Here is a 20,784-nt window from a genome sequence, read left to right as displayed (position 1 = left end):
CACAGTCTGTATTTTATAAATGATATTTGTTACTATGTAGTGTAGGAACAGAGAAATATGCTTTTGAAAGAAATTAAGTTTTTGTTTTTATCCAAGCTAGGTATACATCTATGTAAGGTTAACTACCCCCTCCCCCCCAAACCCTTTAAACCCCCAAACCCCCAGGTGTTGTCTGGAAAAATGCTTCTTGTCCCCTACCTCTCGTTTCGAATTAACCAGAGCATCATAGCTGACTCCTGTGGATGTTCACCAGCGACTTTCCTTTAGAATTCCAAATTAGAAGCTACTTTTGATTTTTCTTTTCAGTTTTAGGTTCTGTCTCTTGGAATGCTAGTGGAGAATGGCTAAGTTATCATCCACTCTCTGCTAACTACACATGCAGTGTGTTCTTCATTCCTCCTGTATGATCATGTCAACATTTTCCTTACCTCAGTATTGATATTCATGTTACCTTCTGAATGATGTTTACAGTGAATCCAGTTGGTTGAGGATATGCCTTCATATATATATACATATATATATGAATACATATGTGTATAAATATACATATACATACATATACACACATATACACATATATGAATACATATGTATATATGTATATACCTACACACACGCACATACACACGCACACACACATGCACAAACACACGCACACACACATGCACAAACACATGCACACACACGCACACACATACATGCACACACACATGCACACACACACAAGCACACACACAGCACACACACAGGCACACAGATACACACATACACGCACACACAGAGGTACACAGATGCACACACACGCACACAGATGCACACACACATGCACACACACGCACACACACATGCACACACGCATATGCACACACACACAAACACACACATGCACACATACACAGGCACACACATGCACACACACATGCACACACACATGCACACACAGAACACACACACAGGCACACAGATACACACATACACGCACACACACAGGCACACAGATGCACACAGATGCACACAGATGCACACAGATGCACACACATGCACACACACATGCACACACGCATATGCACACACACACGAACACACACATGCACACATACACAGGCACACACACATGCACACACATGCACACACATGCACACACACGAACACACATACATGCACACACGCATATGCACACACACATGAACACACACATGCACACATACACAGGCACAACACATGCACACACACATGCACATACACATGCACACACATGCACACACACATACACACATGCACACACGCACACACACGCACACACACGCACACACACATGAACACACACGCACACATATGCACACACACGTGCACACACACTCATACACACACTGGTACACACACACTCATCCTTTTGTTTGCTTAGACTGCTGTGGAGTGACTGCTAAAATCACATATAAGCTCTCCTCTATTCCAAGCTCGGGAGCTGCTTCAGTGTCGTCCTTTTCTTGGCATTCTATTCTACTACGACCCTGAGCTCCTTGTTTAGTGATTCCCAAGGCTTTCCACCGGTTCTCATTTTGAGCCTGTTCGTTCCGTGTGTGCCCTCCTTTCTTTGTTGGAGGACCACATCCTCCAGGAGCTTTCTAAGGATGGGCAAGAGATACGTTTTGAAACTTTTCAGGACTGCAGACTTATTCATCTTACCCTTACACATAATTATACAATTCTGCACAGAACTCCATGCTATAAGTAATTTTCCTCTCAAAATTTGATGGCATCACTTCATTGGCTTCTAGAGTCTGAAGTTGCTGTTAGTTTGAATTGATGTATTCTGGACTTAGAATTTACTATCACCAGCCACCCCCACAAAATATTTTTAGAATTTTTTTTTTTTGTTCTCAGTAGTTCAATACTTTATCACAGTGCACACTGCTGTCAGTGTTTCACCTTGGTGTGACCCTTTTCTCAGAAACTCATGCCATTTATATATTTAGTTATTATTTATTTATATCCCAAATGCTGCCCCCTCTAGGGGTTCCCCTTGCAGAATTGTGTCCCCTTCACCTTTGAGAGGGTGCCCCCACCCTGGGTATCCATCACCCTGGGGCATCAAGTCTCTACAGGGTTAGGTGCATCCTCTCCCACTGAGACCAGACAAGGCAGCCCTCTGCTACATATATGCTAGGGGCCTAGGTCTAGCCCATGGATGCTCTTTGGTCGGTGGCTCAGTCTCTGAGAGCTCCCAGGGGTCCAGGTTAGTTGAGACTTCATCTTCCAATGGGGTTGCCATCCCCTTTAGTTCCTTCAATCCTTGCCCCAAGGAATATTCCATAGGGGTCGCAGACCACCATCTCATGCTTGGCTGTGGGTTTCTGCATCTGTCTCAGTCAGCTGCTGGTAGAGCCTCTCAGAGAACAGCCATGCTAGGCTCCTGTCTGCAAGCACAACACAGCATCAGTAATAGAGTTAGGGATTGATGCCTACTCGTGGGAAAGATCCCAAGTTGGGATGGCCACTGGTCAGCTATTCCTTCAGGCTCTGCTCTATTCTTGTCCTTCCATTTCTTTTAGACAGGAGCAATTTGGGGTTGAAAATTTTGTAGGTCAGTTGGTGTCCTTATCCCTCCACTGGGGGTCCTGTATGACTACTAGAGTGGTCTCTTCAGGTTTCATATCCCCTCTGTTGAGCATTTGGCTAAGGCCACCCACATTCACACTCGGAGTCTCTCCCATCCCAGGTCTCTGGGACTTCTTAGAGACTCCCCACCCCTTGCAGCTGCATATTTCCATTCATTCTCCTGTCCCTCTGGGCTTCTCTCCTGACTCTCCCCATACTGGAGGATCCGACCCCTAGTCCCCTCTATCTCTCCTTTCCTACCTGGGTCCCTCCCTCCCTCTGCCTCCTATGACTATGTTGTTTCTAAGTGGGATTTAAGCTTCCTCACTTGGGCCTTTCTTCTTGTCTTTGGGTTAGAAGAATATCAGAAACTCATGTCTTTTAACTAAGAACATTTCTTAAATTATTTCTCTAATGATTTTATTTCCTTAATATTTAGTGTATATTTAAAATTTTCTTTTTAGATTTATTTTTATTATTTTATGTGTATGAGTTTTTTTTTTTTGCCAGAATGTAGTATATCACATGTATGCCTGGTGCTCTGGTGCCAGAGGAGGTGATGAACCTCCCTGTGTGTGCTGGGAATCGAACCTGGGTCCTTTGCAATAACAAGAAGTGCTCTTAACCACTGAGCCAACCCCCCAGCTCCTACTGTTACATTTTTCTTTTCTGTGATCACACTTTCAGTGTGCAGCAGGAGGCTCTGCTCTGAAGAAAGAGCCTAGCCTACCTCTCTCCTGTTCTGATTCACCAATGAGAAAATTTGTTACTTTCCTTCTTGCTGGGACAAATGGGGGCTCCTTGAGAGAAGAGGGATGTTAACCCATTGGAATCTTGCTTATTTATTTGTTTATTCATTTATGTTATAAGACGACATTTATACTGCAACTTTATCTTAATGAATTACATCTCTTTGGTAAAAATAAACTGTATAAGCATTTTAATAGTCAGAGATTAGATACAAAAACTAAATGTTTGTAAGTCGTTTCTGCTATGAGCAAGGCTGCAGCTGAGAAGTGGTTCACTTGTGGTTGGTCATCTGTTGGCAGTTAAACTCAGAAGTTTTTATGCCACATCAGAAAAGAGAAAAAACCAATTAATAACAGATTTCTTTGATCAAAAGGTATTCTTACACTTTAGTTTAAAAATAAATAATAGTTACAATGAATGGCAATTATACATTTTATACACTATATGATGGCAACATAATACTTTAAAATTAAGCACTCTGTTTAATAAAAAAAAGTACAACTTTGAAGATAAGTTTGACAATGACCCTGGCAGTTAGATGCAAAGAATAGTCTTGGGAAATGGCAGGTATAACATCAAAATGTTCTATTTTATATTTGATTACATCATTAACACATTGGAGTAAACGTTAATCAAAACTTAAACATTTGAAAATAATAATTAAAAAACCTCCATGACATATATGTAGAAAACCTCAAAAGTTGCTTTATACAGTTTATATAGGGCTTTAAGCTGCTGTACTTCTGAGACAACCCCCTAAGCTGCTGAGAAGACCCATTGGAAGCTTCCTTTTTTTTTCTTTTTTTTTTAACTTTTTTTTTCTTTTTCTATATTTTTTTTTATTAACTTGAGTATTTCTTATATACATTTCAAGTGTTATTCCCTTTCCCGGTATCCGGGCAAACATCCCCCTCCCCCCTCCCCTTCCTTATGGGTGTTCCCCTCCCAACCATCCCCCCATTGCCGCCCTCCCCACAACAGTCTAGTTCACTGGGGGTTCAGTCTTAGCAGGACCCAGGGCTTCCCCTTCCACTGGTGCTCTTACTAGGATATTCATTGCTACCTATGAGGTCAGAGTCCAGGGTCAGTCCATGTATAGTCTTTAGGTAGTGGCTTAGTCCCTGGAAGCTCTGGTTGCTTGACATTGTTGTACATATGGGGTCTCGAGCCCCTTCAACCTCTTCCAGTTCTTTCTCTGATTCCTTCAATGGGGGTCCTATTCTCAGTTTAGTGGTTTGCTGCTGGCATTCGCCTCTGTATTTGCTGTATTCTGGCTGTGTCTCTCAGGAGAGATCTACATCCAGCTCCTGTCGGTCTGCACTTCTTTGCTTCATCCATCTTGTCTAATTGGGTGGCTGTATATGTATGGGCCACATGTGGGGCAGGCTCTGAATGGGAGTTCCTTCAGTCTCTGTTTTAATCTTTGCCTCTCTCTTCCCTGCCAAGGGTATTCTTGTTCCCCTTTTAGAGAAGGAGTGAAGCATTCACATTTTGATCATCCGTCTCGAGTTTCATTTGTTCTAGGCATCTAGGGTAATTCAAGCATTTGGGCTAATAGCCACTTATCAGTGAGTGCATACCATGTATGTCTTTCTGTGTTTGGGTTAGCTCACTCAGGATGATATTTTCCAGTCATTGGAAGCTTCCTTAATGGACGTCCAAGAGCGGGAAAGGAGATTTTCCATAGTATGTGTGTATAGACACCGCTTGGAATGTGATTAACTCTGTTAATTAACATTTAAAGCCATTCCAGTGTGTGTAACTCCTTTGATTACAAGAACATGTTGCTACAATGAGAAGCCATTTAGTGGTGATAGTGTGGCACCCAGATGGGGAAAGATGACACCAATGTCACAAGTTAAAGTGGGACAGGTTTAAAAAAATAGGCTACTAAGAAGCACGCAGGATCAGTCATTATCCTTTCTTTCTGAAGTGTGATATATTGATCTCTGATAAATCGTTACATATTAAAACCAGGCTTGGTGGCACATGCCTTCAATCCCAGCCCTCGAAGGCAAAGGCAGCTGGATTCCTGTGATTTTCAGACATTTGTGGCCTGTTCAACATAGCAAGTTCTAGGACAGAAAAGGGTTATGCAGAGAGGAGCTGTCTAAAAGCAGTTGATATTTATTTATTGAAATACATATTGATACAACGAAAGCAGTCTGCATTGACTCCCACTTGTGCAGGAGGATTGGCAGACCCTGTTTCTCTGTCAGCCTCATCTATCGTTGGGAGGTCTGGGAAGCTAGAGAGTTTTCCTCATGTGACACACGGTCTGTACGTTTCCAGGTACTTCCTAGGTCGTACCTACTCCTCTTACATCACTTGTGCTTGTTAACTATGTAATCCGGCTACTGTATAAAATGATGAAATATGAATAAGAACAGAAAGCTATCTCAGAAAAAATATTTCAAGCCTTTTGATAAATTGTATAGAGGAAAGTTTGCTAAAAGTACCCACAGTTCAACTAGGTATGAATGCGACAACCCTGAAAGGTTGAGGCACACCATAAAAACTAGGGTTCTGTACTCCAATGGCTTTGTTGGTGGTAATCAGTACTATGAAGTGGTATTGCTTCTACTTGAACTAAAACTAGAGGAGGATGATGGTGATGATGGTGATGGTGATGATGGTGGTGATGATGAGGATGATGACAATGACGACGACGATGTTACAGATTTGTATTATTTGAGAGAAACAGTGACCTTGGGAATGAATTACTTTTTTTTTTTTTGAGCAAACCGTATACTTGGCACAAAATGGACAAAACTGAGAAGAATGAAAATCTAAGCAGGTAGACAAATGTCTAGCACCCTTTCTCAGTCACAAATGTAGTAACACTTCAAGAAAAATTCGTCAGAGGCTATGATAGAAGTAGGGGAGAAGTACAGAGGCAAAGCAGGAACGTAAAGAAAGGACCGGACTCTGTTCAGGATGTAGGGATGCCAGTTCTCTGGCCTCAGGGTTCAGTCTGGTCTACCCTAGGACAGGTACGGCTCTCAAAAGGATGCTTAGGATTAACACCTGGTGCCCCACTGGCTTCTCTGATCCATGTTCCTTGTAGCATGCTGTTGCTTATAATCTGGTTCCCCAGTTAGCATGCTAAGAGAGAGGCCATATTGACACATGTGTCAATATGTCCCGACTACGTGGCCCTCATGGGAATTAAGCAATCTGCAGTTCTGATAATCTACAAATACCATGTAGGCTATTCATCCAATGTGCCAGCAGAATCAGTTTCTGCATGTAGCTATTGACAGACACTGAACTCTACACAGTCCATACAAGTTGATAAGAGTTCCTTAGTATTCAGCCAATTGGGGCTCCGTGGTTCCCTCTGGAGATGCCCATTCTTGGAATCCATGCTCTTTGGACTTGTCCAGCTTGAGCCCCTTATTAGCTATTTTCTGAGATACCTTGCCTGTGATTTTTTCCATCAAAGGAGTTTGATCTAAAATGAGGGCCCAAGTTGGTAATTAGGAGTTTCTTTGAGACCTTCTTTATTGAGACATCTTGGGATTTTGAAGAAAAATCCCAAATGTATAATTATAATTCCAAAAGAAACAACATCTACTCTCACAGTTATGGGCTTCAGGTGTTTCTCATTGCCTTAAAGCCATGTTTCCTAGTGCTGCTGTTGTGCGAACGGCACCTTTCTGTAGTTAAATGTCAGTCATATCCTGGAGCTCTGAGCCAGTGTGTGCAGGGAATGGCAGACATATCAGTAGGAGCCCGGGCCTTCATGCAGGATGCCAAGGCTGTTCAGGCACAGACTGCAATTTGTTTTATGTGTTTCAGCACCCATACTTTTACAAAGAACACACACATCCCAGAGGGCTGGCATGAAGCACGGTAAGGCAATTTACAGCACCAGGCCTCTGTGGGTCTCCTCTCATCCTGCATAAGAGGAAAATACAGTTCTCCTGGTCATGGGCCTGTGAGCCAAGAACCATCAGATTGACTGGACAGTGGCCGAGTCCCCCCACTTCACTGTCGCCTGTGTCTCGCTTAGGCCACGACAACAGTCTCTTAAAGATGCTTAAAGCCTCTTATATTTAACACTGTGGCTACAAACTGACAGAACACGGACTGTGTGTGTGCATACATGTGCGCGAACACTGCTGGTACGTGTTTGTATAATCACATGAATGTACACAATTATGAAGATAATGCAAAGATGATTCAAGGATAATTTACAGGATCATGCTTCTATACTTCTAAACACTTTTTCTTTGAGGCAAAGTCTCATTTAACGTCCAGGATGACCCACACAGCGCTGTGATTACAGGTGTATGACTCTGCACCCAGTTTCCTGTGATGCTGAGAATCAAACCCATGGCTGTGGGCACTCCAGGCAAGGGACTCTACAGACTGATTCATATCTCAAGATTTCTCAAAACATTTAAGGACATGGATGTTTTCATAAGTAACTGCAGTAATAGTCATAAAACAAGAGCTTTCATGCGAACATATCCCGTGACCTAGTTGCAGACCTTCAGTCAGATTTCATCGGCTGCCTTTTAATGTTTTTGTTGAAGGTTTTTTGCTTGTATTTTAAGATCTAGAATCCATTTGAGTAGCATACATTGCTTTTAGCTTTTTCTTATTTTAAGTCTCTTGGTGTTTAGTGTTTTACAAGCCTGCCTTTGTTCCCCATTAAGTTGAGTACTTTAGGGAGTATGGATGGGTCACTCATCCTAGGGTCCTCTAGGTTGGTTTTGTAGCTGCTTCCTCCCGATGAGATGCACTTTGCCTATTTGTGTAATTTCCAGTCCTCTCGGTGTTCTATCCAGAGGCTGTTGTGTCTGTATTGCTGGCTCCTATCTCTTGGTTATGGTGCTATTTTCTATGTTCATTTTAAGTTAAAACCATGTAATTCCCTTTGTCCCTTTTAGATATGGCTTCATCTTAGGATTTAGCTACTCGTAGCCAATTGTAGTTTGAAATTTTGTAAGTTTCAAGTTACTTTTGTTGTAGTATTTGTTGTAATTGTTCTATTTTATTATTAGTTACTATTGTTAATCTGTCCCAGTGTCTGACTTAGAAGTTAAATGTTATCATGGGTATGTATGCTTAGGAAAAAACACAGTATGTTTTTCTACCCAACTTTTGGGAATCCCATGGGATGTGTGAATGTCCCTACCCAACTATTTGTAATGCCACAGATGTGTAATGTCCCTCCTGTGGGTACATGGTCACCATGCATTAGGTAGTTTGTGAGGAGCTACTCAAGACTTTATAGATGGCCCGTTCTGTGCCTGTTGTCCCCTGGTTGTTTTGGCCTGCTTTCCGCCTGCTGTGTTTGGTGACTCACATACTGTTTCTCTCCCCAGTGGTGATCATGTGTGCCAGTGGTGACACCATTCGGAGAATCATGTTGGCGGTGCACAGACACGGCATGACCAGTGGAGACTACGCTTTCTTCAACATTGAACTCTTCAACAGTTCTTCTTACGGTAACTTCCAGCTTCTCTGACTCTGTCAACATGTCAGAAAGAGGAATGAAGAAGAGTCAAAAGCTTTAGGGAGGCCCATAGATGTACTTTCTGTCACCGTGGGAGCCATATTTGATTCTGGAAATTCATGATTCTGAGTACTGCCATATATATTGCCTCATGGTTTCTCAAGCTTTTCGTCTTTTCTGAGAATCCACTGGGAGCAAAAGACCCCACATACCTGTGGTGTCAAGGAAGTCCTGAGTGTATCAGCGTAGCCCAGTCCTAACTCCACAGGAATGTACATGTGGGTACCAGATGCCATGGTCACGGTGGACTTTTGGAATAATTTAGGTGTGATTTGGGGTAGGATTTTAGGTAGCAGGAACAGATTAGAACATAATGTTATAGGATACAATATGCCAAGGCGTTGCCATAGTTAGCATATGTATTGTTTCATAATACGCATGTAATACGTTTTAGTAATATAGTAGTGTGTGACTATTTATAATGTATTCATATTATACATGTGTGACTATTTATAATGTATTCATCTTATAAATGTATTATAGAGAGCAATACAAAAGGAAATGATGATCAGGCAAGTTAAGATAAAAGCATGTGGACGTCTTTGTTCCTAACTCCCCTCCCTTGTAGCTTACGATACCTTAATCCGCTCTTAAAAAAAAATCTCTGGAGGCATAATGCTGGCTTCATGGCTCTATGCAAGTATTGCTAGGATTGGCACCGTTTCCCATACAGAGGTTTTGCCAATCTATATTTTTATATACCATTTTCTGTATTCTTTATCAATCTTGTAAAATATAACTTCATCAGAATTTATCTTTATGTCCATAAACAGTTTCTGTAGGTTTAATATTTAATCTGTTTCTCTCTGTGTGTGTGTGTGTGTGTGTGTGTGTGTGTGTGTGTGCGCGCGCGCGCACACATATGGAGCTGTTTCTCTTCTGCTTTTATGTGAGTTCTCCGGGGCTGCATGCAGGTCATCAGGATTGGGTAGGAGGTGCCTTTACTTACTGAACCTTTGTGGAAGCCTGTTCTTATTTATTGATTTTTTTCAATTTTTATTGTATTTCATGTATGTAGGTTTTTTTGTCTGCATGAGTGCCCACTTTATTATTTATTTTAGGTATGTGAGTTCACTGTCACTCTCTTCAGACACCAGAAGAGGGCATCAGATCCCCATTACAGATGGTTGTGAGCCACCATGTGTGGTTGCTAGGAATTGAACTCAGGACCTCTGGGAGAGCGTTCAATGCTCTTAACCTCTGAGTCATCTCTCCAGGCCCTCCTTAATCTGCTCTTAAGTAGAATTTCACGAGCCACTGATATAGGTCAAAGACATCTGTGATTCCTTATAACGGATTTAGGGAAACTCCCAGGGTCTGTGTAATAAAGGGTTATTTTTTTAAAGTTAAAGTAAGTATTTATTTGTACCTATTTGGGTGTTTTGCCTGCATGTATGTCTGTGCATCACATGTCTGCAGTGCCCAAGGAGGCCAGAAGAGGGCGTTGCATAGCCTGGGACTAGTGTTACAAACCAATGTGAGCTTCTACGTGGATGCTGTGACTTGAATATGGGTTCTCTGGGAGAGCAGCCAGGGCTCTTAAACCGGGAGCCATCTCTTCAGCACCTATGTAATGGAAGAATGCTTACAGGGCTCATCTTGATCACAAATTCAAAGCCTTTTCCTTCCATGGTAGTTAGGACTCTCGTGCAAGTAGTCATTTCAGGACTATAGGACATTTTCTCAGACACACACAATGTCTGCTCAAAGCTACATGGCCTTAGAGTTGTAAACATGCAGATTACAGATGGCGTGTTTATGGAGAGTTCCACTTCTGAGTGCTTGCTGATGATATATAGTTATTTAGATAGGATCCAAGCCTTTAAACATTCACCATGGTTTCCTGCCCCAATTTCCTGGTTTACTTCAGCAGCAGTCATTGTGTATATACAGATAATATAACACACTTCTCCTGGGGTTAAAGAAAAGCTGATGAAACAAAAGTAGCCACTGCTTCCTGTGATGGATAGCAGCGGGGATGTGGTGCGTACAGGACGGATCCCGGATTTCACTCTGCTCACTAGCATTCTGGTCTTTCCCTTCCTCCCTCCCTCGGCTCTGTTAAGCGGAGTGTTGTTTTCGTTTACTGACTTAAAGCCAGAATATCATTATACTCGTGACTCCAGCACCGAGTTCTTTAACATAGAGATAAAAGCAGGTTAAAGGAAATATATCAATTCTGACTTACAAGGTGAAATAGAGAATTTAAAATGATGTGTAAGAACGCAGGCTATAAACAGACAAGCATGTTTGCCTGCATTGAGCATGTAGTAACAAATGCAAGTGTTACTACTAGGACTGCTTTCATCTACAGATAAAACTGGTGTGGCTTTACCCTGTTAGAACAATGCACGAGCGTTGCAGAAAATGTGGAAAATGTATTAAGAAAAACCGGAAGAAAATAAGTTAAAATTCTGCAACTCTCAAAAAGTTACATTGCAATTTCTTAGAAATATATATTGTCTATTATATGTATATTTCACAAGAATAATTTTCAATAAAATGATAGTATTATGGTACAGAGGCATAGTATACCTTTAATCCACCTCTATTTCTTAGCACTGCCTCCAGCCTTTTGTTATTAAGAACAGTATATGCTGAATAGTCTGAAATACATATACACTGATAGTCATATACTTAGAATATATTATATATTACATAATATAAATCTCTGGAGGCATAATGCTGGCTTAATGGTTCTACACAAGCATTGCTAGGAATTAGCACCGTTTCCCATACAGAGGTTTTGGCAATCTATATTTTTATATACCAATGGTGAAATTTTCTGTATCCTTTATCAATCTTGTAAAATATAACTTTATCAGAATTTATTTTTATGTCCATAACAAAGTTTCTGTAGGTTTAATTTTTAATCTCTCTGTCTCTCTGTCTCTCTCTCTCTGTCTGTCTGTCTTTGTCTCTGTCTCTGTCTGTGTGTGTGTGTGTGTGTGTGTGTGTGTGTGTGTGTGTGTGTGTGTATGGAGCTGTTTCTCTTCTGCTTTTATGTGAGTTCTGGGGGGCTGCATGCAGGTCATCAGGATTGGGTAGCTGGTGTCTTTACTTACTGAGTCATTGTGGAAGCCCATTTTTATTTATTAACTTTTCAATTTTATTATATTTCACGTGTATAGTTTTTTTTGTCTGCATGTGTGCCCATGTACCACTTGTGCCTGGTGGGTGCCCGAGAGGGCGGAAGAAGGCACTGGATCCTGGAGCCAGAGTTACAGACAGCTTTGATCTGTCATTTGGGAGCCAAATCTGAGTTCTCTGAAGGAGCAGCAAGTGCCCTTTACTCTGTGCTATCTCTTTAGCAGCTCCTCCAGTTTCATTTTTAATATATACATTTAAAAATTATATTTAAAATTTTCGAAACTTTTTTTTTGAGTCAGTGTCTCTCTATGTAGCCATGGCTGTCCTGGAACAGCTAGATCAGTGGACTCACAGGGGTCCACTGGACTGTCTTCCAAGTGATGGCATTAGAGGTGTATGACACCATGTCTGGGCGAAATTAACTACTTTAAATAATTAAATTATTCATATGTTAGAAATCTTATTCCATGGGTTCCATTTTTGTTCTCTTTTTAATTGTTTTAAATTTCTTTTTTCTTTTTTCTCTTCCTTCCTTCCTTTTTTTCTTTCCTTCTTTCTCTCTCTCTCTTTCTTTCTTTCTTTCTTTCTTTCTTTCTTTCTTTCTTTCTTTCTTTCTTTCTTTCTTTCTTTCTTTCTTTCTTTCTTTCTTTCTTTCTTTCTTTCATGTGTGTGGCCTGGCATGTATGCATGGGCACCATATGTGTGCTTAGTGCCCACAGATGGCAGAAGAGTTCATCTCATTGTGAACCACCATGTGGGGCTGGACACCAAATTCAGGTCCTCTGCGAGAGCAGCCAGGGCTCTTAACCGCCAAACCATCTCTCTAGCTCCAGTTTTATTTTCCTGAAAATTTAATCGCAAAATGGTTTTGCCCAAATCACAATGAGTACTTGAGGCTTCTGATTAAATCTGATTCTTTTACATTTTTACTGTGCATTTGTTCAGGCTTTGGGCTCTGGTCTCAATGAGCCCAAGAGACTTTCCTGTCTACTGACTCTTAACTGCTAAGACCTAAGAGTTAACAGCTACAACCTTAATCTTCGGGAAGTGAGTTAATCTGCCTTCCTCTGCAGCCTTGGTCTGTTCTAGTGACTCATCAGGCTGAGCGACAGATACACACACAGGAGAGGAATTGGGTTAACCACCCAGCAGATATTATGAGGCATAGCAAGTATCTGACAAATATTTGTCACGTTCATTATTAGTCTTAGTTTGCTTTGACTACCGCACACGGAATGTTAAAAATTGTAGTTAAGTTGGCAAACTTTTCTCTGATGTGTGTTTTAGACACACATATCAGGTGGTCCGTTCTACTACTGCCTTCACCGACTCACATCTAACCCACCCTAAGGGTCTGCGTACATTATGAATGATATCTGTAAAAAAATAATTACTACACTTAACTGCAGTGACACACACATAAAGGTTTCTTGTACCTGAAAGAGGTCTGGTTATGGCAAGTCCAGGGTAGAGATCCGATTTCCCAAGATCCTTAGTATTACAAATGTCTTAGATTTCCTGCCTCCATTTTCAATATCAAAGATTGCGACCATGACTCCACAGGTCATTCTTTAGTTCTAGTTTAACCAGGTCAAGACTAGCAGATGAGAGGAGATCCTTCCCGTTGACTTGGCTCTTTTTGTTGGCTCCCATGGAAGCTCTACTCAACTTCCGGCTGTATCGGGTTGGCTACCCCTGGATAAAGTTGGAAATTCTCAGTTGGACTCCTAGATATCAAAGCTGGTGTGGGATTCTGGGAGTAAGGAAGGAGGACGGAGCCTACAGTAAGGTGCCTTTCTGTGTCTTCCATAGACCCTGAAGCATCTATTTCCTCAGAGCAGAAGTGACCAACGACATTGGGCAGAATCACCCAAACTTTCATTCTGGAGTATCATTATAAGGGTCTCCTTTGATAATCTAACAACCCTCCATTATCACAGAGCTGTGATTCCAAAAAGATCCTTCAACACCCTGTGTTCCCTACGGTTCTTCACGCAAACTGTATATTTGTTCTAGATCAGAGGTTCTCAACCTTCCTAAGGCTGCACCCCTTTAATACAGTTCCTCATGTTGTGGTGACCCCCCCAACCATAAAACCGTTTCTTTGCTTCCTTGTAACTGTAATTGCTGTAATGACTCATCGTGTGAATATCTGATATGAAGGATATCCGATAATGAGACCTCAAAGAGATCATGACCCTCGGGTTCAGAGTCGCTGTTCTAGAGGATGGTCTCTGTTTTTACTGCTATTTTTAGAAAGCACAGTCAACAGTGCATCTATTTTGTCTGACTACTAGATGTCTCAGTCTTGGTGAGCCCTCAGAATTGTCTCCAAACCTGTCCAAATTTTATGACGACCAGTTCAGTGTATAATACAGTCTGGGGGAATTAAAGTGCTTGAAGAGATTTTTAAGACTGTACTTAAAAAACTACCTAGGGAGTAGATGATAGCATTGCCTTACAGATGTTCTCATAGCACCCATTGGGATTTCTCTCTGGTCATTTTAGCCTCCTTAGCACCTTCTCCAAAGGTGTATAGTGGGAAGGCACTTGCTTGATCCTAGCTGCAGCACTGGGATTGTTGTTGCATTCACCTTGTTTCCTGAGAACTCAGACAGCAGGAACTCAGGTGAGGCTTCAAGTAAAGTCGAGTACAGATACCACAGTGGAGCACAGATGCCGCAGGAGGGATTGCTTTTGTAAAGCTTTGCCATAAAGGTGATATAGGCACTTTACAGTCAATTTGGAACAAAGAGAGAAAAGAAAGGAATTCTCATACATCCCTTCAGCTGCAGTGGTTGCTGGGCAGCGTGCTAGGACTTCTCCTGGGTTTTCTGTGCTACTCTTTTCTTTTGAGTCTGTGCATTGTGCCCTGCAGATGTGGTCTTAAATCTTGGGGTGCTTCAGCTTTGAGGGTCTGCACACAGGTTGGATAAGGCTTAAGTATCTTGCCCTGGTTTGAAGGTTCTCCTGTTTGTATGTTTAACCTCCTGGATCCTTGGTTTCCTCCTTTGTAAGCATCGGCTTTCAATCTTTTCATAGAATTGCTATGAGGACGGAAGGCTACCTGGCTGCAGGCAAAGGAGCTATACTGAGCTGCATGGACTATTGGTGGGAGTGTCTGGGAGCCTAGCCCCTGGCTCTGTGTGACACTGGGACTGTGGGGAGTGGGTAAGATGAGGCAAGATGAGCGTCTTTTTTCACTGACAACTACCAGAGCTGAAGAGCCACAGCGGTAACCAGGCAGCCTAGGTGAATGACAGGCAGTCAATTCTGTGTCCCATCCACTGAAGGCCAGCTGTGTGCTCAGTCCTTGGTAGGTGCTGAGTTGCAGGATGTCCCAGTCATTAGAGCAAAGGCAGCAGCCATTGGAGCTACCGTCCCGGCTACACGGCCCGTCTTCCTTTTCATACATGTTCTTGATTTTCTTCACTCAGTGCAAGCTTGCGTTCCTGATTTATTATTTGATATTAATTTAATTTAATATTAAAGTCTAGCAAAGTGAGGCAAAGCCCATGCTTTCTCTTACTCTGAAGGATGATGAAGAGACATCTTCTTTTCTACCTTACTTCTCAGCAGCAGACTTCTTTTTCTTTTTAATTCCTTCCTCAGGACAGTTGTGAAACTCCTACCCTGTGGGCTGAGAGGCGGCTCATTGCTAAAAAGCTCTTCTAGCCAACCATGGGGCTTGGGGCTTAGATCCCGGTACCCACATAACAAGCCGGGCATCCCTAATGTACCTGGGATTCCAGTTCTCAGGGTTTTGATGTTATCTTCTGGCATTCATGCACCCGCAGGCGTGCATAGACCTTCACACCTACATTCGTGTACACCTCTGTTCACACAGACAGGCAGGCGCGCGCGCACGCACGCGCGCACGCATGCGCGCGCGCGCGCACACACACACACACACACACACACACACACACACACACACTCACACACACACTCACACATTGTTTTCCCTCTTGCTGTGATAAAATAACCTGGCGTTGTTGGGAAGTAAAAGAGACAGTCATTTAAAGTAACTCATCACGTTACATCCACAATCAAGAGCACAGAGCAGTAAGTTCGATGCTTGCGTGCTGGTGTTCAGCTCACACTCACACACGTTCCAGATGCCCCAAGTCCGGGAAATGGAGCCTGTTATCTGCGGTGGCTCTGACTGAGGCTTCATTCCCAGATGATTAAGATTGTGTCAAGTTGGTTATTACATAACCACCAATACGCATGTAATTAAAAAAATAACATCAATACCTATCCCTCTCCTGAAAGTCATTTTCTTAAGGTCACAAGTAGCTTTCTTGGTGAATTTTTTAGCCTTGGTGAGGACCATGCTCCAAATAATGCAGTTTAATGGCACTTCCTGTTATGGTCCCCTTTACTTCTTTCCTATGTTTCCCCTTCCTTCTTCCTTCCTTTTCTCTCCCCCTCTCTCTCTCCTGCCCTTCCTCCCTCTCTCCTCCTTGCCCTCTGTTCTTTTCTTCTCCTCCTCTTTCTTTCCTTTCATGGTTTGCTCCAAGTCTCTCACCTTTTCTGCACATGGCCCTGCCTAATTGCCCAGACTGGCTTCACACTCGTCATCCTGTAACCCATCCGTCTGAGTCCTCAGACTGTAGGGCTAGGCATATTCTATTTAGCATTGCTTGGGTGGCCACTGGTCACGTGGCAGTCATGGCTGACCATCGAACACCTGAAATGTGGCAGACGTGGTGAGGGAGGAGTTTTCAGTTAATTGGAATTTAAATAATAACACTGCAGCTGGTGGCTGCTCCATGGGATGACGTAGCTCCAGGGCAGCCCGGGGAGGTTTCTAACTATTCCTTTCTGGAAATTTTATGCTCCGGGTTTGGAGGCCTCTGTTACATTTCTGTTAGTGCCTCTGTGTCTCCTGTAACTATTCCTGCTCACCAGAAACAGTCTGTGCACAGTGCACTCCTTTCCATCCTGCACTTTCTTCTTTAGGGCAGGGAGTCCCTGGGCTCCAACCCTGATGTGTGTAGGATTGGCATCCAGGGCCTTTTGTAGCCATACTCTCTCTAGCTTCAGACCTGTTTCTAACCTCAGCCTAGTGGTGTCCTTTGGCCTTCTGAAGTCACTTGGGGTGGGCAGTGACAGTAACCAACACCATCATTTCTTCCTGTCCTTCTCTCCTTCACTCTGCTTTTTCTTCACTGTTCTTCTTCTCCTTGACGCCATTTGTGATGCATCTCCCTCCCTGTTGACTGCCCCTCCCTCACCATTGTTGATTTGGGATTCCTCTCGTATAGTTATCTCGTTTCCATTCTCGTGGGTGCTATCTCTTATGATTATAAAAGTTGAAACATTTATTTTTGAAAAAATGTACTATCATATCAAAATACCAAAAAAAAAAAAAAGAAAAAAGAAACAAGAAAAAAGAAAGAAAGAAAGAAAAGGAAAGGAAAAAAGAAAAAAGAAAATGGAAAATAAAAGTTCTTAGTGAGCTTGATCTCCTGGAAGTCCCGCTTTGTGTTTTTGGCATGTGACGTCCCACAGACGACCTCTCTTAACCTCTTGCCTGGATTACTGTGGCTGCGAATGCTCAGTGTCTCCCCGCTCTAATCCACTGCTATTTCCTAAGGCCTGCTCCTCTCCTGCCATTCTTCCGTTCTGCTCATAAATCTCCAGAGGCACCTAGTTGTCTGCTGAATTAAATTTGTCCCCACTGATGGGACACCGTGCAAATCAACCTTTGCTTTCCTCGTAGGAGAAGAGCTCACCGCAGAAGAAGTTATGGTTGTGAACAAATACCTACTTAGGTTGGTTTGGCTTTATTAAGCATTATCATTTATATGATTTTCTAGAAACAAACTTCTAAAGTTAGGTCATGCTGGCACTGTTAGACTGGATTTCACTCGTTTTTGAAAAATATATTTTTCCTCTCTTATTTACTGAGTTTATTGCTGTTTTACTTTCACATGTATTCTTTAAGATAGCATAAAAGCCCACGAGAATTAATTTAAGAATTAATTAATCTAAGAATTAATTTAATTAATTAAGAATTTCCCTTCAGTCCCTGAAGAAAACTGAACTCTTCTCCATTGATGAAAGACTCTAATTATCTTTGTCTAGAAAGATCAGGACTTTTATGTATCCCTACTTGTGTCTTCTTAAACTTAGTCTGGGGACCACATTTAGGCATTCATGTATGGTAGGGAAACATCATGTGTTATAGCCTAGCTTCAGCAGATGCTGACACTTCGATTCAACTAGAAACTGAGTCAGTAGGGCCTACATTGATGGCTCAGCAGTCAGAAGAGTGTGCGTTGCTCTTGCAGATGCTCTGAGTGAGGTTCTCAGCATCCATATTTGGCAGTTCACAATCCCCTGTGAGGTCCACTGCTGTTTTCTGGTCTCTGTGTCATGTGTATGCACGCACATACACAGATGAGCTTGCACACATACACACGATTAAAAACAAGTGCAATGGAAAACAAGAAAATTATTCAGCAAGTACTTACTGCATGTCTATAGGAAGTAGGTTCCTCCATGAGAACTCTTGGGCTTTGGTTCATCCATGGCTAGTGACTGTGACTGTGTCTGGGTCTTGGGTACCGAGTACCCTTCTAGGCTCTCTCACTGGCTCCAGAGCCAGGCATGGCTTCTCTTAGGCTATGATCTCCTAGGGATTTGGGAAAAGTCATAGAAGAGGGAGAAGAGGGAGAATGAGTCTTGTCAATTTTTGTTTTGGTGGCTTGAATTGAATGTTGTGGTCATTGAGCACAGATTTAGTCTTTAATGAATTATGTTATCAGCTCTGTCTTATTTATCTCTAAGTAGCTCCTGGGCATAGTAACCAACTAATTAACGGTTGCTATTATTAGGATTGTGATGAAACAGATGTTTCCACAAACACACTCTCTGCTTCTGTCTTTTCTCATCTTCCAGACTGAGATCCATCTTCTGCTCTGCCTGCTAGATGCTATACACACTTGTGCCTTTTCCCAGTTGTATGGGTTCTGCCAGACACGCCTTTCCACCATCTTCTCTATCTATTAAATCCCTGTTTACACATTAGGACCAGACTAATTCCTTATCTTCACATGAGATGGCTCCTGCTTGGAGCTTGTTGCCTCTTCCCTTTGCTTTCTTTTTCTGTCCCCGAGTCCTACAGGAGGCTATTTGGTTGTTTACATGGTTCAGATCTTGTTTTCAAATTTGGTAGAGACTCTCGATGACATCTATGATGTCCTCTGTGGCCATGATAGAGTTGTGCGCATACGCACAGAGTTCAGATGTATCTGGCTCAAGCTGTGCTAGAGATTCCAGAGACAGTCATTCTGTAGTGGACTTCTGGACTTGTAGAATTTATGCCGTAGACCTGTCCATATACTCAGAGGTCCCCCTGCTTCTGAGCTGTTAGGTTCGAGCTATCGATGCAGACGGGGCATTGAAGGGCACAGTTGACTTATGTGGTACTCTTACCTTGTCTTCAGAAAGCTGCAGATTCATTTGGAAAGTTGCTTATCATTATAAATCAGAAGTCCGTCTGTCTTGTCTTTTGGGGCCCTTCAAGCTACCAAAATGAAATCAAAAGAAGAGAATGAGACTTTCCCAGATGACTAGCCTTCACTTTTGTGAGGCAGGATCTGTGAAACAACACTGTCTCTGTGCTTCAGTTTCCTCATCTGTTAAGTAGAAAGGATATTTTGAGGACTGAGTTTATGCTTATAAAAGTGTTCAAGATATCTATTACCCATCCATCACCTGTGTGTTTGTGTGTATGTATGTGTGTATGTATGTGTGTATGTATGAATGTATGAATAATCTATCTATCTATCTATCTATCTATCTATCTATCTATCTATCTATCTATCTATCTATCTACTTATCTACCTATAATGCATCTTTCATTATTGATATATGTGTGCTCAAGATATTCATGATTTTACACACCGATTTAGCATTGTTTAGTACTTTTGATGACCTTGTCAATACAGTACAGATATAATCCCTCAAGTTCACCCTTTCTATCCTGGGAAGATGAAGAAGTAGCCTCCAGCTTTTAACAGTACCAACCTTGTATGTAATCTTTCCTCATGCTTTACTCTAACCTGCACTCCAGGTCCAAATAGCATTGTGCTTGTTTGGCCACACTAGTGACTTGGTTCATTTCCATGATAGATATAGATATTTGTCAGATAGATATTGATAGATAGATGGTAGATAGATAGATAGATAGATAGATGGATGGATAGATAGATTCATGCATACATACACACAAACACACCCATAATGGAAAGGAAGTAAGTGTGAATAGAAAGGAACTTTGTTTCCGCAGTGCCGCAGTTCCGGGGGGCTGACAATCGCAGTTCCATGGTTATTATAAGGCAATTACATCAACAGAGCTTGTCTGTCTCTCTCACATTTCAAAGGAACATGTGTCCGGAGAGACAGCTTCTTCTTTAATGATTTTGACATTGTCATATTATACCTAAGCGCAGAACTATGACAATACCTCTGCCTCTGCTGCCAACGGTACCATGTGGGGACACATGGCAGTTGAAAAGACAGAATGGCCTCTTTATGGTGACTGGCTTGGAATTATAAATATTTTCATTTCTCCCGTAGGAGATGGCTCGTGGAAGAGAGGGGACAAACACGACTTTGAAGCTAAGCAAGCTTACTCATCCCTCCAAACAGTCACCCTGCTGAGGACCGCGAAGCCTGAGTTTGAGAAGTTTTCCATGGAGGTGAAAAGTTCTGTTGAGAAACAAGGGCTCAATGAGGAGGATTACGTAAGTGCTTGATTATGAACCTCGCCCTCCAGCATCCTGAAAACAGGCTTCTAATTAAAC

The 20,784-nt window shown here is 42.2% G+C and overlaps 1 protein-coding gene across 6 annotated transcripts in view; it reads left to right on the top strand.

The window, feature by feature from the left end:
• Positions 1-20,784, top strand: part of Npr3 (natriuretic peptide receptor 3) — a 67,443-nt gene that overhangs the window by 5,902 nt on the left and 40,757 nt on the right. For all 6 annotated transcript variants that reach the window (XM_087616365.1, XM_087616364.1, XM_087616363.1 and 3 more), the window contains 2 exon segments: positions 8,685-8,807; positions 20,558-20,724. In XM_087616365.1, coding sequence (XP_087472491.1) covers positions 8,693-8,807; positions 20,558-20,724 — 282 coding nt within the window. In that variant the 5' untranslated portion in view covers positions 8,685-8,692.

The sequence above is a fragment of the Rattus norvegicus genome, chromosome 2 (genome assembly GCF_021556685.1).
Source record: "Rattus norvegicus strain SHRSP/BbbUtx chromosome 2, alternate assembly SHRSP_T2T, whole genome shotgun sequence".
Lineage (NCBI taxonomy): Eukaryota > Metazoa > Chordata > Mammalia > Rodentia > Muridae > Rattus > Rattus norvegicus.
Note: the sequence above shows the minus strand (reverse complement) of the source record. Positions and strands in the feature narration are given on the sequence as shown.